General features: G+C 37.7%; 1 protein-coding gene and 1 long non-coding RNA gene across 2 annotated transcripts; one reads left to right on the forward strand and one right to left on the reverse strand.

The window, feature by feature from the left end:
* Nucleotides 1–1,880: 1,880 nt before the first annotated feature.
* Nucleotides 1,881–10,873, reverse strand: LOC135214965 (organic cation transporter protein-like). The gene is made up of 11 exons (XM_064249460.1): nt 10,419–10,873; nt 10,111–10,249; nt 9,050–9,230; nt 8,250–8,353; nt 7,965–8,119; nt 7,361–7,529; nt 7,020–7,167; nt 6,407–6,579; nt 5,623–5,794; nt 3,519–3,703; nt 1,881–2,425 (listed from the first exon to the last, which is right to left on the reverse strand). The coding sequence occupies exons 1-9, from the start codon at nt 10,639–10,641 to the stop codon at nt 5,722–5,724; spliced, it is 1,365 nt and encodes a 454-aa protein (XP_064105530.1). The 5' UTR covers nt 10,642–10,873; the 3' UTR covers nt 1,881–2,425; nt 3,519–3,703; nt 5,623–5,721.
* On the forward strand, nt 10,165–17,707 carry LOC135214966 (uncharacterized). The gene is made up of 3 exons (XR_010314533.1): nt 10,165–10,214; nt 14,671–14,771; nt 16,048–17,707. It is a non-coding gene; the product is annotated as an uncharacterized LOC135214966 (long non-coding RNA).
* The last annotated feature ends 6,088 nt before the right edge of the window (nt 17,708–23,795 follow it).

Raw genomic sequence — 23,795 nt, forward strand, 5'->3', positions numbered from 1 at the left:
ACGCCAAACATTTCAGGCAATGAAAATTGTATAATTATTAAGAAGAAAATCCTTATACACCCGAGAGGAAACATTTCGAAATGTATTGGACGGTAGAGAGTCTCAAACACCGGCCTTACAGTGCTCCTCCCACCCCACCCCACCGCTACCCCTGGGGTTCTTTATTTACCCTGTATTACTTCTCCCTCCTCTCGACAGCCACTGTAAATAAGTGAAGTTCTCTTCAGCAATGAGGCAGAGCTCTATTAGAAGCAGAGATTTCGGCTCTGCCGCTACCTGCGAGATTTCCTCTTCCATATTGGTATCAAAATCGCTCACAGGGAGAGGACGAAATCCGTGGTGAATTTCGATTTATTTTTTTCATTTATTTTTTGCCGTATCTCTCTCTCTCTCTCTCTGGCAGATACGTATGGGATTTAGATAGGAAGCTTATCAAGTAGTTCTCTATATTTCTTGCTGGTAGGTGCGTGAATGGGTGAGATTAGGAACCAAGTATGGATAGAGAAACCAAGTCTTATAAAAAAGAGAAAATATTCAAGACGAATATTTTATATATGAATTCCTCATTGGGGTATGTCTCACCATATTAATATATACATAATAAAAGCAGTCTGTTCTCTCTCTTTATCTCTCTCTCTCTCGTTGATTTAACAAGCCATGACCCTTAGTGCCACTAAACACACGACATGATTACCCAACATCATCTCTACTTTACGCTAGATTCTGAGTACTCTCTAGACCTAGCCTTTTTTCTAGTTCAATAGGCCTAGTACTTCATTATCAGAAAGATACCTCTCGTTGTAGAACATTTTCTGCTTCATAGTGTTGTTAGTGTGGATTACTTCCACTTCCACTTTCCTCAAAAGAACAGATTGCTAGAACTAGAAATTCCAAAGTCGACAAGCATATTCAGTTGCAATTATGGGATTTAGGCTGAAATAATTTTAAACTGACGTCTTCGTTTACTCTTTTGATAAGGATACTTTCAAGATACTTTTAAATCATTTTTCTCTTGGGGATGAACCCCGTAAGAGAGGTAGTAGTGCCGTCAGTGCACCTCATGCGACGCACTGTAGGCATTACTTATGGTTCTTTGCAGCGTGCGTGCCTTCGTGCCCCTAGCTGCAAACCATTCTTCCATCTTGCTTTCCACCCTCTTCTAACAATTGCTTCATAGTGCAACTGTTTTGAGGCTTTCCTCACCTGTCAGCTCTTTTACTGTCAGTTTCCATTTCAGCGCTGAATGGCCTCGTAGGTCCCAGTGCTTGGTCTTTGGCGTAAATTCCATATTCAATTCAACTCAAGTCTTTGGGGATGAAAATAATAGTTTTTTTTTCCGTAAGTTTTTATTTTGATTCCGACGATTTTTAAGTCATTGCGTCCAGTCTGCAAGGAAATGTTAGGAATGTGGGCTCTGGATCAAGGTCAGCAGAAAATGCGGCATTTTGCGACACACTTCAGAGGAACACTCATGAGAATCACATCAAACCAACGTTCAACAAAAACAAACCCTACATAAGCCTCCCCCTACAACTACTGAGAATGTGGGGCCACATTGGGAAAGCGATGTTTTTGGTCGGGGGAAACAAAAGCTAGTAAATAGCACCAACTGTAATAGTCAAAGAATGCTAAAAATACAAGAGAATTAGTGGGAAAAATATATGGGTCTAAAGGTGAGTTTATGCTAGGCTTCAACCCACGCTGCATGCATAAGACTCATCACCAACTCCTCCCAAGTTCTTGTTAGCCCCGCCTACTGGACTGCTCATCGAGAGTCACGCCACACCACAAGTCACCCCAGTGAACAGTCTAGTGGGCGGAGCCAACAAGAATTTGAGAGGAGTTGGTGATGAGTCTTACGCATGCAGCGTGGGGTGAAGTCTAGTGTAAACTCACCTTTAGACACATTCTAATCCAACTTAACCTGGGATGTCGCATCCTATCAGGACATCCCCTGAACCCTGGGTAAATGGTATTGCAGGGCACTTGCTTGAATAATACTAGCCTAAACTATCTTAGGGTTCCTCTTCATACCTGCCTGCCACAGGACCTGCTGTGACCCGACATACAAGTTGTAGCAGTAGTACTACTTATAGGTGAAATTCATGACAGGCTGAGTTAACATGGAAGAAGAGTTGGAAGAGTTACAGACTACCCAGAGCTCTGTCAGGGTAGAAGTTACCAGAAATCAGTCCTCCTGGAAACCTTCGTTGACAGATGGTCCTTCCGTCCTGTGTTTGACGTCCTCTGGATCTCCCCTTCCTCCTCCATCTTCTTCTCCTTTTTCCGCCTTGGATGAGGACAACGACGCCCCCCTCTCCTCCGTGATGGCATCTCTCGTCTCCGGCAGGAATGGGCACAGGATTGCCGATAGGACCGATGCCAGCGTGAACAGCACTGAAGGTGCCCAAACGATCGCCATTCCCTGCAATGGCCGTTTTGGGAAGAGCGATATATTTTTTATTTGATCTTTCGTATGTGAAGCAAAACAGAAACCTAATTTTCTTGTTTTCGAATATTTTCCATATTTCAGAACTTCTGTTCCGACGAGAGAAAATGAGTATGTGTAGGTTAATGAGCATCGTACTAAATATATCTTTGATAAATGTTGTGCTTATCTTGAAAATCGCTACTTATGAGAAGTATTGCAGTTACAAAACTTCACTGGAGGTCAAATTTAACAGCAGACCTTGTATAGCAATATTCTGGGGTTACTATTCTTATTCAGATGACGAACCCTATTCATATGGAAGCCACAGAAGTCTTGTGATTTATGCCAGTTTATTTATTATGATATAGGCCTAATAAAAGTATCTCTCGTGAATTATCTAGGCTCATGAAATCTGCCTTCTTAAGAATATAAAATTCTTTATTATTTATTATTACCTATTTGCAATTCGTCTTCTTAAGATATAAAATTCTTGATCATTTATTATTATAGCGAGGAATTATTTTACAAGGATTTTAGAAATTTCTAGATACCTCGCTCGTGGATAAACTGACCTAAATAATGACCCATTATTGAGTTTTAAACAAAGTTAAATCATTTTGCCATTCTTTCCACCAAGTGCTAAGATCCGGGATGGCTTATCTGCAACAGTCCCCCACCCACCCACCTCCCCCTACATCCACCCCTTTCAAATACATAATTTGGGTTCAGAAAAGTACCAAACACTGTTGAGTAATACTTAATCTATAGATTCTTCAGTTATCACCCTGAAGCATTCTTATTTTTCCATTAAATGTGTAATACCTTAACTTTTAAGCGTCTTATCTTTTACAGTCCAGGATATTCATTAAATGTGTCATTATTACCTTAACTTTTAGGGATTCTTATATCTTTCTCAGTCCAGGATATTCATTAAATCTGTAATACCTTATCTTCAAGCATTCTCATCTTTCCCAGGCCAGGATACTCTTTAAATCTGTAATATCTTAATCTTCAATCTTTTCCAGTCCAGGATACTCATCAAATATCACTATCAACCAGCATCAACAAATAAGAACATAAGACTCACCAAAATATCATTGATATAAGGCGACATGATGCTCCCCAGCCGAGCCATGACGCCAGACTGACCGACCGCCAGAGCGCGGTAGCGAGTCGGGAAGAGTTCAGCCGTGTAAAGGTAGAAGATGACGTAAGCTGCTGAGATCGCTATCTTTCCCGTCATCGCGAACGTCATCAGCAAAGCGAAGGGCACTGTAATCAATCATGGATGTTATTGGCAAACCGGAAGGAACTGTAATTAATTATGGATGTTATTGGCAAACTGAAATGCACTGTGATAGTCCACAGATGTTATTGGCAAATCGAAATGCACTGTGATAGTCCACACATATTATTGGCATATCGAAATGGACTGTGATTATCCACAGATGTTATTGGCAAATCGAAATGCAATGTGATTGTCCACAGATGTTATTGGTAAATTGAAATGCGCTGTAATTAATTACGGTAAATATTATATTGACAAACTGAAAGGCACTGTAATTATTTACGGGTCTTACTGGCAAATCGAAATGCACCGTAATTAATTACTGTTGTTATTGACAAGCTGAAAGGCACCTTAATTCATTACGAATGTTACTGATAAACCTAAGGCACGATATCAATCACAGATGCTATGGGCAAACTGAAATGCACTGTAATTAATTATGGTTGTTACTGACAAACTGAAAGGTGCTGTATTTAATTACGGTTGTTATTGACAAGCTGAAAGGCATCTTAGTTAATTACGGATGTTATTGACAAGCATAAAGGCACTATTATTAATTACGGATGTTACTGATAAACCGATAGACACTGTAATCAATCGCAGACGTTCTTGGCAAACTGACAGGTACTGTAATCAATCACAGAAGTTATTGCATAATGTTCAACACTGAATGTTTACCTTATCTATCAGTGACTTAAGCATGGTACACACTATGCCATCATGTATCAGCTACGTGATGCAGTAGTGGTGTTAAAAAAATTTAATAGCGGCCAAACTGTACTGCAACACTGCTCACTTGTTCTCGCAGTTCAGCTTTCAACGGCAGGATGTCTGCCGATGATGTACTTTTCCAGGAGACTCTACTGTGGGGTGCCGTTGCTCTGTGTGCTGCAAAAAAGAAACTTTTGAGGAAGAAATGTAGAACCTTGTGGTGTAAGCAATGGCTTTCTCGGCGACCTCTGAAGGGAAGCTTCTATGAAATATTTTTGGAGCTACAATTCGAAAATCCAACAGACTTTGAAAATTACACAAGAATGCCAATCCTTGCATTTTATAAATTGTTGGAAAAAAATTGAACCATATATTTGTTAGCAGGACACCAGCTTTCGAGACAGCATATCACCAGGAGCTCGTTCTTGCAGCTGGAGGATCGTATGCAAGCCTCCAATAATCAACCAGGATTTCAAAACAGAGCCTCGGTCTAATCATCCCCGAAACTTGTGAAGCCACCTATAATGTCCTTAAGGAGGATTATTTGAAAGTAAGGTTCAAATATAGGTACAAAGTACCCAAATATTTTTTCATTACAGGAAATGCAGCCTTTCAAAACACCATAACTTCGGAGTTCCAGACTTCTGTGATGCTTTGATTGCAGACATTTCCCTGTAGAATTGTGTCTTCAGGGTGTGCAGCTTTTTTAGTAATATCTTCATCCGCAATGTAGTTTACAAAACTCAATAACTCTGATTTTATGGTTTCCAAGCTTGCACTCCTGATGTTTCTCATCTTGTAATGCTTGCATTTGATGTTCCAAACAGATGGATGTTCCTTCAGTAATTCAATAAAATGTAGTGTTAGTCCTTGTCCACTCAAGGGTTTGGCTGGTGGTGGTGAGCGGACATCCTCCCCCTCTGAACGCTGGTGCATCACTGAGCTGCGCAATGAAATGGCTCTGCCCCAACAACACGTTGGTGATGCTGCTTCGTGTTGAAAAAGTCGTTTTTCAACGCATCCATCTAACACTACGAGCATCATGATGCATAGTGTGTACGGGGCATAACAGTATTTAGTTACATTTTTACCATGACTCGAAATATGAATTAGTTCAGTTCATCCATGTACCAGCTTCAGAAGTATTAGTCGAACTTTACCAAATCAAACTAATGCTTTGTTTCCCCATTACCTTCTTCCATAGCGGCTACAAGGATAGCCACGATGCAGATAGCCACGCCGGACACCCAGAAACAGGCGGCTAAGCTGATTCTCCTGCCGATGTACACCATCAGGACCCACGAAATCGGAAACAAGGAATCTCGGCCAAGCTCCCAAGGGCCACGTACAAGTATGGGTCGGTGCTGGAAGGCGGAGAAAGAAGTCTTGATGATAATTTTAGTGAAGTGGAAGTGTTAAGGACACAGTGTATATATATATATATATATATAGTATATATATATATATAGATATATATCATATATATATTATATAATATATATAATGAAAATAGAGAAGAGACCACATGGAAAAATAACTTACAATCTAGTCTTCTCTAGCTGCACTAACCGTGCATTTGAAGTCTAGGCCCGTCCCTTACAACACTCCTGATTGGCTGTTGATAAGCCAATCGCGGGGCTGGAAACTTTCCCCTCAGTCTCTCTCGAGAGTTCACATAGGCAGGATGTATGCTCCACCTCTCCTGAGAGAAGTATACCTCAGGAGAGGTAGAACATACATCCTTTCTATGTGAACTCTCGAGAGAGAATGAGAGTTTCCAGCCCTGCGATTGGCTTATCAACAGCCAATCAGGAGCGTCGTAAGTGACTGCCCTAGACATCAAATGCATGGTCGATGTGAATCTACTATAGTATAGTCTCTCCACGTTGAAGTGTTAGTAGTAGTAAACGGGATCTGACTTGGCAACGGCTCCTCATCTCGCTCTATCTCTATCTATTAAAATGTCCAGCTCTTACCTAAGGTTGTCTGAGTTCAAGGAGATGCCGTAGTATACCATAGAAACGGTGCACCAGCAGAAGTAGCTAATCAAAATCTTCGTTCTGTGCTCTCGCTCTAGTATCAGGATGAAGTATTCCTTGAGGTTTCTGACGATTCGTCGAGACAAGGCCTCTTCAATTTTGGGTTCCTTCTTGAAGAGGAATAATTAGAAGTAAAATCCTTCTCATAAAATCGAGCATACTAAGTTTGCAACTAACTGGAATTACACAGTCACAATGTCCAATTTTCTGAGCTTGACATAATAGCATAGGGGGAGTAATACCGATGCTTCAAGCTAGTAATGATTATTTTGCCACCCGTATCTTCATATTGCTGTGTACTAGATTAAATTTTGTCGGCTGGCTGTTTGGGCCCTATAGAAAAAACGGACTAACTGGGGAAGGGCCTATAATTCTTTAAATCCTCTGATGTGCAATGGATCTTCAGTGATTTGAATTCCAACAAATACCGGAGGTACTGAATTAAGGACACCTGGAGAAGTTCTTCAAAAAATAGACCGAGTGCCTTTTCTTTTAGTTCATGTATTCATCTCTGACATTATTTTGATTAAACCAAAGACACAGTTCTTACTGGAGGGGTCATCTTCTTCATGGAAATAACGACAGCCTCCGAGGGCGGAAAGGCACGACCATTTATTCTGGCAACCTTCGAGAATATCTCCTTGGCTTCTTCGTACCGACCTTTATATATGAGCCAGCGCGGTGATTCCTCTATGACCCTGTGGATGGAACATTTTGGCTTATTTCTGTTAAACCTTAAAGAATACTTGTCATTGATGTAAGCCTAGTTGTGCATGTGTGGAAGACCATTTTTTGTACTAGATGACAATGATAACAGTGGCTGAAGAAGGAAGAAATAGTAATCAAGGTTCTTGATACGAAACACTATGCGCATCACGTCTCACCACGCACCAGTAGTATGCAATGGTCAGTAGCAGAGGGACTGTGTAGGCCACCTGCATCCACCTCCATGGTCTGATGAGATAGGCGATGCCGGGCACTACCAAAAATCCGATCGCCCAAGGAATGCCGCCTATGCTTCCAAAAGTTGATCTTTGGCTGTGAGAGCACACTTCCACAGCTGAAAAGTATTGCGTCTAAGGTAACTGTTCATAATAAGGTCCTAAAGGGCTCATACAGTCATTCAAGATTATCAATATCTCAAAATTAAAGGTAGTGATGCTAGCTGATATTTTACTCCACCATTTGGCACAAACTAGCCAATGTTTGCAACTTTATTGTTATCAGTTTTATTACACTCTGGGCCTAGGCTGAAAAACCAGTTGCCTAAGCTTACAGTTTACCCCCACAGACTACTTTCGTCGCACCGGTAAAGACATATGGATACAAACTGCACATTATGGTAAAGAAATAAATAACACACTGATCTCAAGCAGACGCCCATTGGAAGATGATGAGACCCATTTCAATTTGCTTCTGAACCTTCTCTTCCTTATCGGCTCTATAGGCCTAGGGTAGCTAAAAAAGAAAAACTTGTAATTCGCGCGGAACTTACCATACAAAAAGCATGCTGTGCAACAGCCAATGACGAAGAAAGCGACTGTAATTCTGAAGAGAACGTAGAGGGAATACACGGGAGATATAGCTGCTCCAAGGGCGCACAGGATACTCAGGACTGAGCAAACAAGTATGACTGGTTTGCGGCCATACCTGTCATGACGCAGAGATAGACTCATGTGGAATTGAGTTTACAAAAATCTCTAATGCAATGCAAAGATCTCCAACATTTCAGCCATATAAACTGTTATTCCATTCTAGATTATGATGTACTAGTTCTCACTTAGCCATGAAGTACGGAAATACCAGGTCTCCGAGAAGGATCCCAAACTGGGCTGCAGACTGGGTCGTCGAGTAGAGAGCTCTGTCCCCGCATACCAGATCCCACTGGCGGGTGATAAAAGAGAAGGAAAGTGTACCTATAAATATTAAAAAAACAATGGATGATTATTTAGTACAGGCCCTTCGTTCATAAGGATGGAATTCGTCCAGAGGTTTAGAAGTTCCTTACAGTGCTGTATTCAACTAAAGAAGAGCTTTGCTTCAGTAGGAATAAGTAGTGCAAAATAAAACAAGACTGCCAAAATAACATCAATGGAAGAACATGCTGCTTTTATTAGCACTATTATGAATAATGATGTCCTTAGTTCAACTACTAATAATGTGCTTAGTACGACAACCAATAATGTGTGCTTAGTACAACTAGTTATAATGATATACTTTGTACGACTACTATTAATAATATCCTTAGTGCGACTGCTAATAATGATCTCATTACAACTACTAAAATAATGATGTCCTAAGTACGACTACTATTAATGATGACAACTTAGTAGGCCATTATCAGTGACGTCCCTAGTACTAATACTGATAATGTCCTTAGTACGACTACTAATTATGGTGTCCTAGGTATGACTGCCACTAATAATATCCTTAGAGCGACTACTGAAAACAATGTCATTAGTATAACTACAAATAATGATTCCTTTTGTACCCTTAGTGCGACTACTTATAATTATGCCATGGAAGGAAGGCCTAACGGTAAAAGCTCTGATTGCAGGCAATTCAGTTAAGCCACTTTACCTCGGCAACGAGCGTCAGGCTGTAATGGCTGACGTTGAAGTCTCGGGTCTGACAGGAAATGGGGCTTCCGTCCCCGATGGAGATCGAACCCCGGCTTTCCACGGCGGCTTCGTAGCCGAGTTCGACGGCTTTCGTGTAATTGTAGTTGTAGAATTTGCAGGTTTTCTCGTAAGTGTCGTTGCTTGGGATAGGGAAATCAGAAATGAAGGGGACTCTTGCAGTTTCACGTAGGAAATGAACAGAAAACAAGTTGCTTATGATAATCATAGTACTACTTCTGTCATTGGATGGAAGCCAGGGATAGTTGCTTATAATAATCATAGTACTACTTTTATCATAGGCTGATGACTTGAACGGATGGAAGCCAGGGATAGAAAGAAACGGAAATGGGACGTCACCCAGACTGAAATCGAACTATTTTTTATTCAGATCTGTCAAGTAGATAGACTAAAGAAGAACCGTTCTAAAATATAGATCAGACAAATTAGACCAACAATGCAATTCTAGCACACGTAACTTGAACACTGTAAGAGCTGATGGAGCAGAGATCGAATTAGTCTACTGGACGAGGAACTTTTCAGAAAATAAGTAAAAGTCGAAGTTATTCGAAATTAACATCTGCTCCCAGTAGTAGACCTATTATAAGGAAAAGAAACCAAGCCAGAATGAACGCAAATACTAGACGTATAGAAGATGAAGAAAATTGAAACATGGCCAAAAATAGTTGTTAGTTAGTTATTTTACTGACAAAAATATACAATTATTAGTACAAATTTGTTCACAGAGAGCCATAATTCAAAATATACTAAGTAGACAGTAATCTCTTTTGTTGTTGCAAGTACATGGCCTACAAAGAAAAATACAACATCAAGAAAAAAATATAACATCAAGTACAAATAACATAAAAAACGAAAAAAGAACTTACTACAGAGAAAAACGTAGTTACATAAGTATTCATTATCAGGTCATAACACACATAATGCTTTAATAAATACAAAATTGAGAGATGCTGTGCAGGAGTTCTCTGATTGCGGACTGAATGAGTAACAAAGATTACTGACCTAGATAACGGAATGGCCAGAGCTCTGATCTGCTGTTGTGTCCAGTTGGCTTCTGTCAGCGGTGCAACGTGGCACCAGTGCTCTGGCGTATCCCCGAGGAACTGGTAGGTGACTGTTTGAAGTGGCAGGATGAAAAAAACTGGAACAAATGCGAAACGATTCTGTCAGTAACTGAAAAGCGAGTGCGCCTGTCGAGCTAAGATATCGTCCAGCAATAGAGAGAAAAGATGTGCAAAGTTCTATGAAAATAGACTCAAGTCAATTTCCAAAGAATCGGATACGGGAAATCTGATGAAAGGAATATTTACCCATACAGCTAAATGCCAGCGTTGTTATGTTCCATCGTCCAAGGGGGTTGATTATTTCCAGGAAATCCTCGAGTTCAGAGACGCCGGCTACTCCACCTTGTTCATCTAACTGGAATGTTTCCGAAGTTCCGTGTTTCCCTTGGTATGCCAGATCTGTGGGAGCCACTTCTCCGCTCGTCTTCGTTTGGTTAACGACATTCTTTGAGTGGATATCGTCTTCCATATCTGACGTTCTGAAAGTGGCGGAAAAACTTAGAAGATATTTCCTAGTCCTAACCTAGACCGTGGTTCCAGCAATGCATCTAGGCTTATATAGTTTGCCAATTCGAGCAATGACGTAAACCCTGTTCACACGAGTCGGATTCCGCGCAGATGCAAAAAGTGGTGATCGTAGCACCGCACACATTATTATGGCGGTTATAAGCGCTGCTCATTCAGTATTAATATGGAAGTAGAGGCACTAACATTTACGGCATGTTCAAAAGACAGTTATCCAAAACTGAACCGCGCGGATGCATAGACAATGACAGAGCATAGGGGTGATAACACTGGTATATCTCATTGATAGATCGTTGGAATTAATACGCGTGATTGCGTGTTGATTATGTCAATGCATATATATATATATATATATATATATATATATATATATATATATATATATATATATCTATATATATAATTTTTGTTAAAAGCAATTGCTTTAGTGGCATCAATGAGTTTCTTGCAGATATCTTCATACCGACGAAGTTTTTTCCGATTCTCGTTCGTCAATTTCTGGTGAAAAATACGCAGACTTCCTTCTTCCATTTATTGAATTTTGTCACGACAGCTGTTTCGACTTATGGCATTATCAAGCGACTACTGACTTACAATCTGACCTTTCGGCCTATTTATTTCATCGTGTGGGAGGTATGACCTTGAGGTATGGGTACTGGTTAGTCTAGGGATTAACAGCTTAAGGGCGTTGTTTTGGATACAAAGAACATAAGCTCATAATATTATGTAGTGTGACAATATGAGTGAAAGTTTAAACAGTGGTTAAATAAATATTCAAAATACAATGCCATGTGCTAGAGTTTCCTTAAATGTATGTTTAAAATTTAATGTTACATGTTGGTTTTAGATAAAAATTACAAAATTACATACAGGAATGAAAATGAATATAGAAATCTAAATACAGGAATAAAAATATATGTATATATTTTATCGTATGCATAAAGGTACAAGAGATAATTTCTGTTTATACATAAATGTGTATGATTTAAATTTGAGTGAGTGAGTGTGTGTGTGTGTGTGTGTGTGTGTGTGTGTCCCCAAATGGTCTACGTTGGTTAACGGCTGCTGATTCGTGTTGGGCGGGGTCTCAGCGACCTGAGCAAGGATGTTACTTGACTTTCGCTGACGCTGGGTCTTCTCATGTCTTCCAAGGGGCGCGATGTTCTCGGTGGATTGGGGTGCGCTGTCTGGTCCCTGTTGGCTTGCGTATTCCTTCTCCTGCTGGAGGGGAGTATATGGTCCGATTCTTGTTGGACGTTCAAGGTCGGCTTCTGAATAGCGATGCTCACCGCTTCCGTTATTAAGAGGCGACCGTAGTTGTCTTCTCTGTGCACGACCTGGGTGCCTTCTATGAGCTCTTGTAGAGATGGCTTCCTGTCGTGAACATCTATGTAATGTTGATGGATGGCCCCTTGATTTCTATAAGCCAGCAGACGTCTCCGAAGGGTCGTTGTAGTGTGCCCGATGTAGTTTTGGCTGTGAGGTTTACACACCTCCTCTGGACAAGTAAATTTGTAAACTACATTCGTGCACATCTTCGGTCCCCCACCCCCGGAGCGGTGCTGTTCTTTCATTATTAAGGCTGCTACAAGGTTGGGCTTACTATATATCCTGAGGCTTATTTTATGGTAAGGGGCTTTTGGGGTTACGCCTCTGTTTATTATCCCGCGTAGTGTGCAGCAATCCTCCTTGTATGCAGACCCATAATGTACACGATGGTAAATAATCAAGTTCTCCTCGTTTTTCGTCATCGTGTTGGGTTGGTAAAATTCGTCCATTTTCTTTTTTATTGCTGCTTCGATAATTTGATCTGCATAGCCGTTGTTTGTCAGCAGTTGGCGAATTCGATCGAGTTCGTTATGTATGTCTCTCCATGATGAGCTGTGTGTGAAGGCTCTGTTGACATACGCACTCACGACAGACTTTTTGTATGCGTCCGGGCATTCCCCGCGTGCGTTCAAGCAACGGCCAGCGTTTGTTGCTTTCGTATAAACGGTCGTCTTAAACTGTCCTTCTTGTTGTTTTACCAGGACATCAAGGAATGGCAAAGTCTTCTGCTGGCTGTGCTCTGTGGTGAAGTTGAGCACTGAGTTTCTTTTCAGAGCATCTGCTAGTTTTCTGGCATCGTCAGAATTTTACCAACCCAACACGATGACGAAAAACTAGGAGAACTTGATTATTTACCATCGTGTACATTATGGGTCTGCATACAAGGAGGATTGCTGCACACTACGCGGGATAATAAACAGAGGCGTAACCCCAAAAGCCCCTTACCATAAAATAAGCCTCAGGATATATAGTAAGCCCAACCTTGTAGCAGCCTTAATAATGAAGAACAGCACCGCTCCGGTTATTACTCTCGCGAGGTTAATTTACAAATGTTGAAAACAATCTTAAATTAAAGGTTCACCAAATAACTGAAATAACACGTTCGTGAAATCACTGCACATATTTTCCCAGAGAGCGGGAACTCATCACACCGCCACAGAATCCCTTTATAAGTCGTTCGTGTAAGTAAGTCATCATCACTTTAGCATCGACTTAATAATCCGAAGCGACTACAATGCTACACTACAGTTTTCCTTTTGATTCCGTGAGACCATGACACCAGATTGATCAAGCAAACTTCACGAACACTTACCTACCCACCTACATGACTGAGGTGAGTCGCGCTAGCGGAGGGAGGGAGTTCCAGAATCCTCCCAATGAGATGGTCGGTTGACAATTTTGTATATATAGTTCGACTTTTGTCATTTCGTTCCTGGATTAATCAAGAAGGATCGAGAGTTTCCCTTCTGTCGAATGTACACCAGTCTTGCGGACACTTTCCGATTTCCTTATATCCCCCTCTACGACGAGTAGAGAATAAACTAGCGCAGATATACCTTCCTTGATAACTCTCCAACACTAGACTCATAGAAGGGCTGACCTCGTAAGCTTCCGTTCTTATGCGCGTGATATTGGAAAGGTGAAAAGTGCGATAAGACTTGAAATAATTCATGACAGACTATGACTAAACGAAAAATATAAGGTTAACAACCAACTGTCATAACCTTAGACGCAGCCATAGGTCACATCTTTCACTTTTGACTCGAATATATCCCTTAAGAGAGGCGATGAACTGTCCTTCTTGTGTAAGAATACATTTGGAACTTTTTCCTCCTAAACTACGTTTCAGGCTTTGTGCTTCCAGGAGAGAGAGAGAGAGAGGCTGGTTGCCAACCTCCCTCACAGGGCGACCTTCAAACAACAACGTTTATGGACACCGCAAGAACGCAAGCACGGAAACACATCATCTATTTTCTAATTGCCTTTAATTTCCACGACTCTCCTGCTCTTTCTCTCACCTTCCTTTCTCAAACTCTCATCAGGACTATTAATCTCCCTGTATGCTGCGGACTTTGCAGTTAAATGGATTAAGGAACAGGTTGCAAGAACTTTAAAACTATCAACACCGAGTAGGAATGTGAAGGGTTCACGCGCAACCCTGCCTGACTCGGTGACGTCACGTGCATTGAGCCCACTACACAAACCTTGAGGATTGGCGTAGCCTGCAGATTTATGTTTGATGCTTGATCTGCGTCAAATTGAAAATCATGTATCAAGAAATATTCTTTGACGCTAATTATAATGCTAGCTTGCTTCATGCAGTTTCCTCGGCAGAGCGCTTTTAACCTACGTTTGAACGTCAGGCGTGGAATGTCGAACAGTCCAAACGGCGACCGGTGAAAAGTCTTTCAGTGTACGGGAGTGATCTCAAACGAAATGCATTAGGCCTAGGAGACTATGGCATGGGTTAGACCGTCTGGTCTGCGAAGGTATAAGGACTTTACATGATATCTCCATTCGCGTGCTTTTCTTATACAAAGTGGTAGTATTTTGTGATTTAAGGTTAATTGATCTTGCATTTTAATATATGACTCATTATTCAATTTGTTTACATTGCTGTCGACGCTATTATATTCTCTTTCAGAAGCTGTCTTATTGCAATGACTACTGACTGATTGGTTTATCCTCGGCGTCACCCATTCTGGAATTATCCCAAGGAGTCTGATACAGTATACAAACGAAACGGTGAGTGGCTAACGACTTTTTAATTTTATAATAAAATGCAAGCTAATCCTCCCCCTCTAGGGGCGGGGTCCCTGACAGGGGGAGGATGTCCTTACTGACATAAGGTAAAAATTACCTTATGTCGTTTCCGGAAGTTGCTCATTTGTTCATCAAACGTATTCAGTTTTGTTTAATTTGGTAGTTTGTTTTTATTGTATTTTTAAATTTTAAAATAGTTTTCAAGTTATTTCTTGCAGATTAAAATGTAAAACTGTCTAAGGATTTTGAAATGGCCAGTTTTTGGTAACCTTTAACCTTTACTTATATAATATAATAATTTTAAAATAATTTTTAAATTACTACTTTTAAATTAAAATATCAAACTGTCTGTAAGGATTTTAAGATACCCAGTTTTTGGTAACCTTTAACATTATTTTTATTTCATATATATAATAAGGATAGCATGTAGCAAAGCCAATGAATATCTTTTATTGTATTTTGTAATTTTTAAAATAATTTTCATGTAACTACTTTTAAATTTAAATATCAAACTGTCTGTAAGGATTTTAAAATAGCCTGTTTTTTGGTAACCTTTAACCTTATATATGTAGTATATATATATATATATATATATATATATATATAATATATATATATATATATATATATATATATAGTATATATATATATATATATATATATATATATATATATATATATATATATATATATATATAATATATATATTATATATATATATATATATATATATATATATATATATATTATATGTGGATATGTATATGTATATATATATTATATATGTATAGTATATGTATATATATATATGTGTATATATGTATATATATATGTCATATTGTATATATATGTATATATGTATAGTATATATATACATATAGTATATATATATATATGTTATGTATATGTATTATATGTAATAATGTAGATATATATATATATATATATATATATATATATATATATTATATGTACATGTATATATATTACATATGTATATACGTATATATATATATATATATATATATATATATATATATATTCATTACATGTGTATGTATATATACTATATATATATATATATATATATATATATATGTGTGTGTGTGTGTGTGTGTGTATATGTATATGTATGTATGTATGTATTTATATAAATATGTAAATATAAGATAGTAAGTAGACAAGCCAATGAAACTGGTTTTAAATTAGGCCGATAAACTTTCACAACACATTGTATAACTTTTTTTTCTTTTTGCAGGTCTAGTGTGTTGCTACCGTCGACTACAACACAGCGGGCACAACTGCAAATGCCCAAGTCAGTCAACGTATAGGCTACCCCTTAGGCTTAGGGGGTATCGCCGTCAGTACACCTCGCTCCTAACTCTTACTATCTACTTCAATAATAAATAAACCTTTCACTCGTTTATTTCCCAGTTCTTCTACGATTACCTCCCCATTTGCCCCATCAAGGGCTTCCTTTAGGTCTACAGAAGCCCTACATCTGCTCTTGTTATTGTTTATAGTACTACTTTAACTACTTTATTAACACAATCCGTTGTAGTTCCATTTTTTTCATAGAACCAAACAAATTATCCGATAGCTGTCCTACAATTTAAAACTAATTCTTTCCATTAATTTGCAAAAGCACGATGTCAGCTATAGGCCGATGCTCAACATTACTTGGTAGGAACTGTAATCATTGAAGCTATGCTCCACTTTACAGGTAATCTGCCATTCGCATAGGACTAACTAATCAAATCGAATAGACCATCAACCATTGCAATCAAACAATTATGTTACTCCATCCATCCCTGGGGCAGTAGACTTAGCTCGCTTGATAGCACACAACAATTCATTTTTTTGTAACTACTCTTGCATTATTTACCTCATTCCATACACCACCTAGAGATTTTACAGAAATATCTTAAACCCCAGTCATTCTCTCTTGCTACTGCTCCTGTTTCTAACGTTCCTCCAGCTATTTGGGTCATAGTTTCCCACAGTTACCTTACTAGACCGCATCTTTTCACTCTTGAGCCGAACCTACTACATTAGCTCTGCTGGCGCCATCCATTACCGTTATGTGCCGTTTCCATGTACCCGAGGTTTCCAATTCTTCCTTTTTCTGCTTACTCGTAACTTCAAAGCCTTCAAATGCGTCAATACTATAATCCCTGACACCCTTGGCGTTATTTGAAGCCGTTCGAAAAGTATCATCTCTCAGAAGCTCACTTGCCTCGTCAAACCAAGCTTACAAAGCCATCAATCCCACATTGGGTAGTTGTTTTCGTGTGTTCTCGTTCGGGTTTAATGTTAAACGGGTAAGCATGTCTTTAAAAAAAATAAGGAAAACTGAATTTGAGAGTAAGTTGGCGCTGTATTATAAAACAATTTCGGGAGTTCACTGACAGTACGTCATATTTTAAGTTTCTGTTGTACACGGTGACAACCTAGATGTTGCAACGCCAGTTTTAATACACAATCATTTTTGTTGTACTCTTACATACCTGTGGCATCGTTGTAGGCAACTCGATGAATTTCTAAACATAGCTTTACAAGCCTGTAGGCCGCCAGGCTGGGAAAAATTGAATTAGGCCAAGTAAACTGCTGTAAAAGGTCGGATATCTGCATCGGTGAGTGACCAGGAAATTTTTTTCAGGGAGAAGTACTAGACTCTGAAGTAATGTTTTTTCACCGGTCACAGGATTTTCGAAATAATGGGTAAATTCTCAAAATGAAAAAATGTTACTGTAATCAATATAGTAGTCACTGTTATTTAGGATATGTATATATCATCTTGCAATAATCAATAAAATTAGGATGTCACGATAAAGAGTTTAGTTCTTGAGAATATAGTGAACGAATTGGTAGGGGTTGGTTAATACTTTATCGAATAACGGCAAATCTCTCTCTCTCTCTCTCTCTCTCTCTCTGCTGTGTGTGTGTGTGTGTGTGTGTGTGTGTGTAAATCTTTGCACTGTAGGAAAATCTGTCTTCGGAATAAAATCATTTTTATCTGGGATATTGCACAGCTGAAGTAGTACATAGAGGTTAGTGTGGTTTAGGACCTACGAAAGAGAATCACAACAAAGATATTTCCTTCTGATCTTTCAAGTACTTCATTCAAGCTTCTTTTACTGGAATTAACTTTAATATCCGCGGATGAACTTGAAGTGAAGGACGCAGTGAACAGAAAATACCGGGTTGTACCAATCACAGATAATTACCTTAACCGGAGAGGTGGCTATCTAGAGGACAATTAAGGTATATATACAATAGACTGCAGAGCGATATCTTAACTGACGGTTGAGAGGATGTATCCGTTCGCTGATGTTCACTCAACTTTGCCTCGATGACGATAGAGATCGTCTCTATCACTGATCAGCGATTAGTCTGAACTAGTAAGTCATAGGCCTATTGTTATCTACAGTATTGTCGTTAAGGTTATCTGTAACTTGTAAGGGATTGATGTATAGTACAAATATAATGTAATGATATACACTTTACAGACCACACCGGCTACGAACGTATACACACACACACACACACACATAGGCGCATAGGTACACACGCAGAGAACTGAATAGGGGATGAGCCAGCTTGATGGAGTTGCTGGTTCTTTCTTCCCTGCAGCGTTTCCCGCCAAAGCGTATTTCTCCCTCTATTTATTTTGAAAGAAAAGTGGCCGTGCCCTCTAGTACCTTTTTCTTTCTTTCTTTCTTTCTCTCCCCTCCCCTCCCCCCCACCCCCCGCCTTGTGCTTTGGCCGTCAATGTGCTGCTGCTGCTGTTCAAAAGGAAAAAGGGAAGTGAAGTGTCTGAAAAATGTTTAAAAGGTTACATCCCGATATTTTTCCTGAATCTCTCTCTCTCTCTCTCTCTCTCTCTCTCTCTCTCTCTCAGAGCTGTGGGATATAGCGTCTAGTATATCATAGAATATTAAAGGCGATAAGAGCCATTAATCACTCTTAATTCTGATATAATCAGAAGTTCAATATATTTCCAGCTTCGAATGCCAAACCTTTCTCTCCTCTTCCCATCTCTTAGGAAAACTAATAAAAACTAATCACCTTTAATCCAGTATCCTTATACTTACCGATGTAATTGTATTTCCTTCCTGTCCTTCTGGGAAGAATGAGAAGAAGAAGCAGACAGATTTCGTCCATTCCTTTCGTTCTTCTGCTCAAGCTATCTAGAGAGAGAGAGGTAGTGTGTCATCCCCATTGAGCGCTGTGGTAACGCTAACCAAAATATGATTTTTACCCGTTTGTTTTGTTGTAAGTTCGCTATAATAGAAATAGCTTCGCAAGCTTCATAAAAGGAAAGTTAAATTGTTTGTTGCACCAGTGATACGCTAATCGTATTTAGAATGTCTTTGAAAGCGCTGTTATTTAGGCTTATATGTATTTATGCAAGAGTGCATCTTCAACTCGAAATGCCGATGTCAACGAACCAACCGTCACTCATCTTTCGTTCGTTTATTTTCAGATTAAATCTCTGAGGGCAACTGTCATTCTCCTAAAAGGTCGATGCAATATGATGGCCGACGGTTTGCAAATTTATTGGTTTTTATCTGGCTAAAATGATTTGGTTTCAACTGCTACCGCAGACATTCGAAGTATTATACTTTAGTGTTGTCAGTGGAGGATGTTACTGTGGTAATTATATACATAGTTCATATATTTATAGTATAATATGTGTGTGTGTGTCTGTACTTCATTACACTTATAAATCGTCAGTGGAGGATTTAGTTGCTGTAGTAGGCATATATATATATATATATATATATATATAATATATATATATATATATATTATATATATATATATATATTATATATATTATATACATATATAATATATATATATATATATATACATATATATATATAATACATACTATATATATAGTATATATATATCTATATTATATATTTATATATATATATATGCTGCTACTTTAATACCGAATATATCTTCTCCTTGACTGTATGAAATATTATATATAGAGTTTGGCAACATTTTTCAGATTGCTATTCTAGCTTAGAGTTATAGGATGTCTTAAATTGTATGTTCAGATTTCGCATTACCTAATGTAAAAGTTAATATAACGTAGAATGTAAAAAGAGAGAGATTAACTTTGTCCATTCCAAGATAGTATTGTTTCCCCAACTTCTCATCACCTCAGATTAAGAGATCTTGAGGTCTCTGTTGTGTTTTGGATACATGTCAATCTTAATCAAACTTACTCGCTCGACTTCTGTTTGGAACATGTAGAGAGCATACAATGTCATGACTGATTTCATACACGTATGTCTTTGCCGAATAGCACGTGAAGATTTCACGATTTTTCTGTAAAGTTACGTCATATTAGAAGCTTCTAGAAAGATTGCACCATCTTTCGCGTGTCCAAAACGTTTTGAGCCCGGCAGTCTCTTGAAGTGCCCATACAAGGAGAAAGAAGTTTCTTTAACAACTTTGAATTCCTGGCGTTTAGATCTCCTCTCTCTCTCCTCTCTCTCTCTCTCTCTCTCTCTCTCTCTCTCTCTCTCTTTCACGCCTCTTTTGAGTTCATATTAACGTAAAGGTTTAATACTTACTGAATGGTCGCTCGTAAATTTCAGATTTGATATTTCTTAAAGTTATTTAGTATTATTTAGTGTTTTTGTGGAATCTGAACAAACATTGTACAAGTATGTAACGGCGCCTTCTTTAGTGAAATATTGTGAATTGGTGAAATTTTTTGAACGAGCTGCAGCAGAAAAAAATTGGTACCAAGGTAATGTGTTATGGAAAGTTTATTAGTTGCAACTAATAGTTACAATGGTTTAGAGAACTAATAGTTACAATGGTTTAGAAAACTAATAGTTACAATGGTTTAGAGAACCAATAGTTACAGTGTTTCATGAAAAAGGTTTAAATTTTTACACATTGCAGATTTTTGTGTTTTGTGTTTGTTTTATTTGAAGTGATTTTCTTTGTGTGTGCATTTATCCATTTTTTTCTTATTGAAGTGTGTGTTTTTATTTTATATTCTGTGTGATTAGTGCTTTTTGCAATTTTTTTTATTTTACATCTTTTTCTGTGTTTTCATTTGCATTCACAATTTATTTAACTTAGTTGTTTTCATTAATTAATCTTTGCACATTCATTTGAATTTAACACTTGTGAATTAATTTGCATTTACTTAGAATTCTTTCAAGTTTCATTGTTATTTAGCACTTGTGAATTAATTTCCAAAGTCTAATTATTCCCTAACACTTCTGAATTTCGAGTGAATCAATTTTCTTGAATTTTGGGATAAATTAATTTTGATTTAATTTTACTTAATTGATTCAAGAATTAATTAAACTTTGCTTTGTTTTTAAGTAACAGTAATTTTCCCTGATATTGTGAAATTCACTTATAATTTTGAGTTTAATAATAAATTTTTGTATTTAAAATTTTTATAAGTGTTTTCTTTCACACTAGTATAACTATATATGATTATATTTAAGCTTAGGTAGAAGCATAAAGTGGTAATTGAGCGGTTATCCTTCAATTTACTTGAAGTGAGTTAGAACCAGGGAAGTACTTAGACTTCTGAAATCAGGGAAATACTTAGACTTTTAAAGTTGTTGATGGAGTGATGCCTTTTAATTCATTTAATTACACATGAGATTACCTCACACATGTTTTAATGAACATAGACTGATTTTCTGCAATACTGGTAAGTTGTTTAAGGGATCACTGATGCCTTTAGAGTATTCAGTCGTTTAGTACCTGTGATGAGGGTTCAGGTGTCTGGCTGTTGTGAGGTAACAATTAATGGATGGTAAGTGTAGTAACCAGATACTTGGCACTTCGTCACAATATATATATATATATACTATATATATATATATATATATATATATATATATATATATATATACTTTATATATATATATATATATATATATATATATATATATATATATATATATTTATGTATGTATATGATATGTTTGTGTTTATTAATATATAATGTACATTTCACTTTTGCATCGTCAGTGGAGGATTTAGTTAATGTAGTAGGCCTATATATATATTTACTTGTTTGTACGAGTTTATCTTGTCCATACTTACATAGTAACGTTCCCCTAAAAACCAAGGAATTAATTACATATTGCCAAATATCGCATTAAAAAAATTTCTAACTTTTCTATGGACTCGAATAGCGAGCAAGTCAGTGGCGAACACAATTTCCCTTTCCCTAAAGTTCATTGTAGCAGCGAAGTACGCGCCGTTAATTACCTTCTTCGTTAAGGGCACTCATTATTCCTCGCTAATGATGGTTATAATCACTCATTATGTTATTCGTAGATCATGATACTAATTCTGACGATGCCCAGCTCAATTAGTCTAGACTCTAGAGTTACGTAAGCAACCCATTAGATCCTTGCGTCTAAAGCTGGTGTTGATTGTATATGTATATATATGTGCGTGTGTGTAAATTCTTCTGCTAAAACAGGATACGTCTCAAGTACCTATGGCCCATTAAAACACTGGTAGCTATATTAACATATATAGGATATATATTATATATATATATATATATATATATATATATATATAATATATATATATATATATATATATATAGAGAGAGAGAGAGGGAGGGAGAAGAAGAGAGAGAGAGAGAGAGAGAGAGACGAGAAGAAGATTCGATTTCTTCACATTTTTCCTCTGCCAAGTACAATCAGTTTTCTCACTAATATAGTCTCCTTTCTCTCTCTCTCTCTCTCTCTCTACTATACTCTATACTACACTATACTATACTTGCGATGATGCTCAATTCTCCACTAAAAAAAAAAAAAAAAAAAAAAAAAAAAAAAAAAAAAAAAAAAAAAAAGAAAAAAAAAAAAAAAAAAAAAAAAAAATTAGAATTCCTGATAAAGGATTGCCAATCTGTAGTATCAACTTGTACAACCGAACCCATTGTTACGTCATTTACCGTAACTATTAAGTAGACAAGTCGTTTTTTAAAAGTTGCAGATTCTCAATGGTGACTTCCATAAGATAAATTGATAAGCACTTTGATTCATCCTTCACAAACTGAAGCTGGAGGTTGTTATATCCGAGACTGAATGAAACTAATGAAGTACAGGGTCTAATACGCCTTGGAATAGGCCGATGTGAGTTCCGGATTAGGCCGAGTCAAGTCTGTAAACAATATCAAACGCAAATGGAGCACGATGGCAATGTTTATATTCTGTAGTACTGTTACAATGATAATACTAAGTGCGAAATACTGTTAACTATGCAGCAAGCAAAATTAACCTTTATTTCAATCATCATTATTATTATAAACGTAGTTGTACCGTTTAACCTTTGCAAGTGAACACTTTTCTCCAGAAAATATTTCTGTTGTTAGAGTTACGGATAAGAGATCGTAAATCTGTATAGAAATTTTGCTTTGTTCGCATCAACATTAATATTTTAAAATGAGTAAATCATTATTATAAGCGTTCTAGGGGTGCATATAGTGACAATTGTAGAAGGGGGTACAAGCTGACTTTGGGTATTTTGGGTATTTTGGGATGATGGTTTGGGACGTATTTGTTTGAAATGATATTAAATTGTTTTAGTGTGATAAATTAAGGTATATTTTTGTTTGAACTGCATGGAAATAAACTGTCAAAGTAGGCAGTTCTATGCGTCCTAGTTTAAGGTAAAGGGTATAAATATACTATGTATAAATATACTTTATCGCAAAAAACACGCATGTAGCGTAGGTCCCGTAGGGCGGCTAGTGCCGTCAGTGGACCTCATGCGGTGCACTGTAGGCATTACTTAAGGTTCTTAGCAGCGTGCCTTCGTGCTCATAGCTACAACCACTTTCGTTCCTTTTACCGTCCCTCCTTTCATATTCTCTTTCTTCCATCTTACTTTCCACCCTCTCCTAATACATGATTCATAGCGCAACTTCTTTGAGGTTTTCATCCTGTTACGCCTTTCAAACCTTTCTATTTACCGTCAGTTTCCGTT

The sequence above is a fragment of the Macrobrachium nipponense genome, chromosome 46 (assembly GCF_015104395.2).
Source record: "Macrobrachium nipponense isolate FS-2020 chromosome 46, ASM1510439v2, whole genome shotgun sequence".
Lineage (NCBI taxonomy): Eukaryota > Metazoa > Arthropoda > Malacostraca > Decapoda > Palaemonidae > Macrobrachium > Macrobrachium nipponense.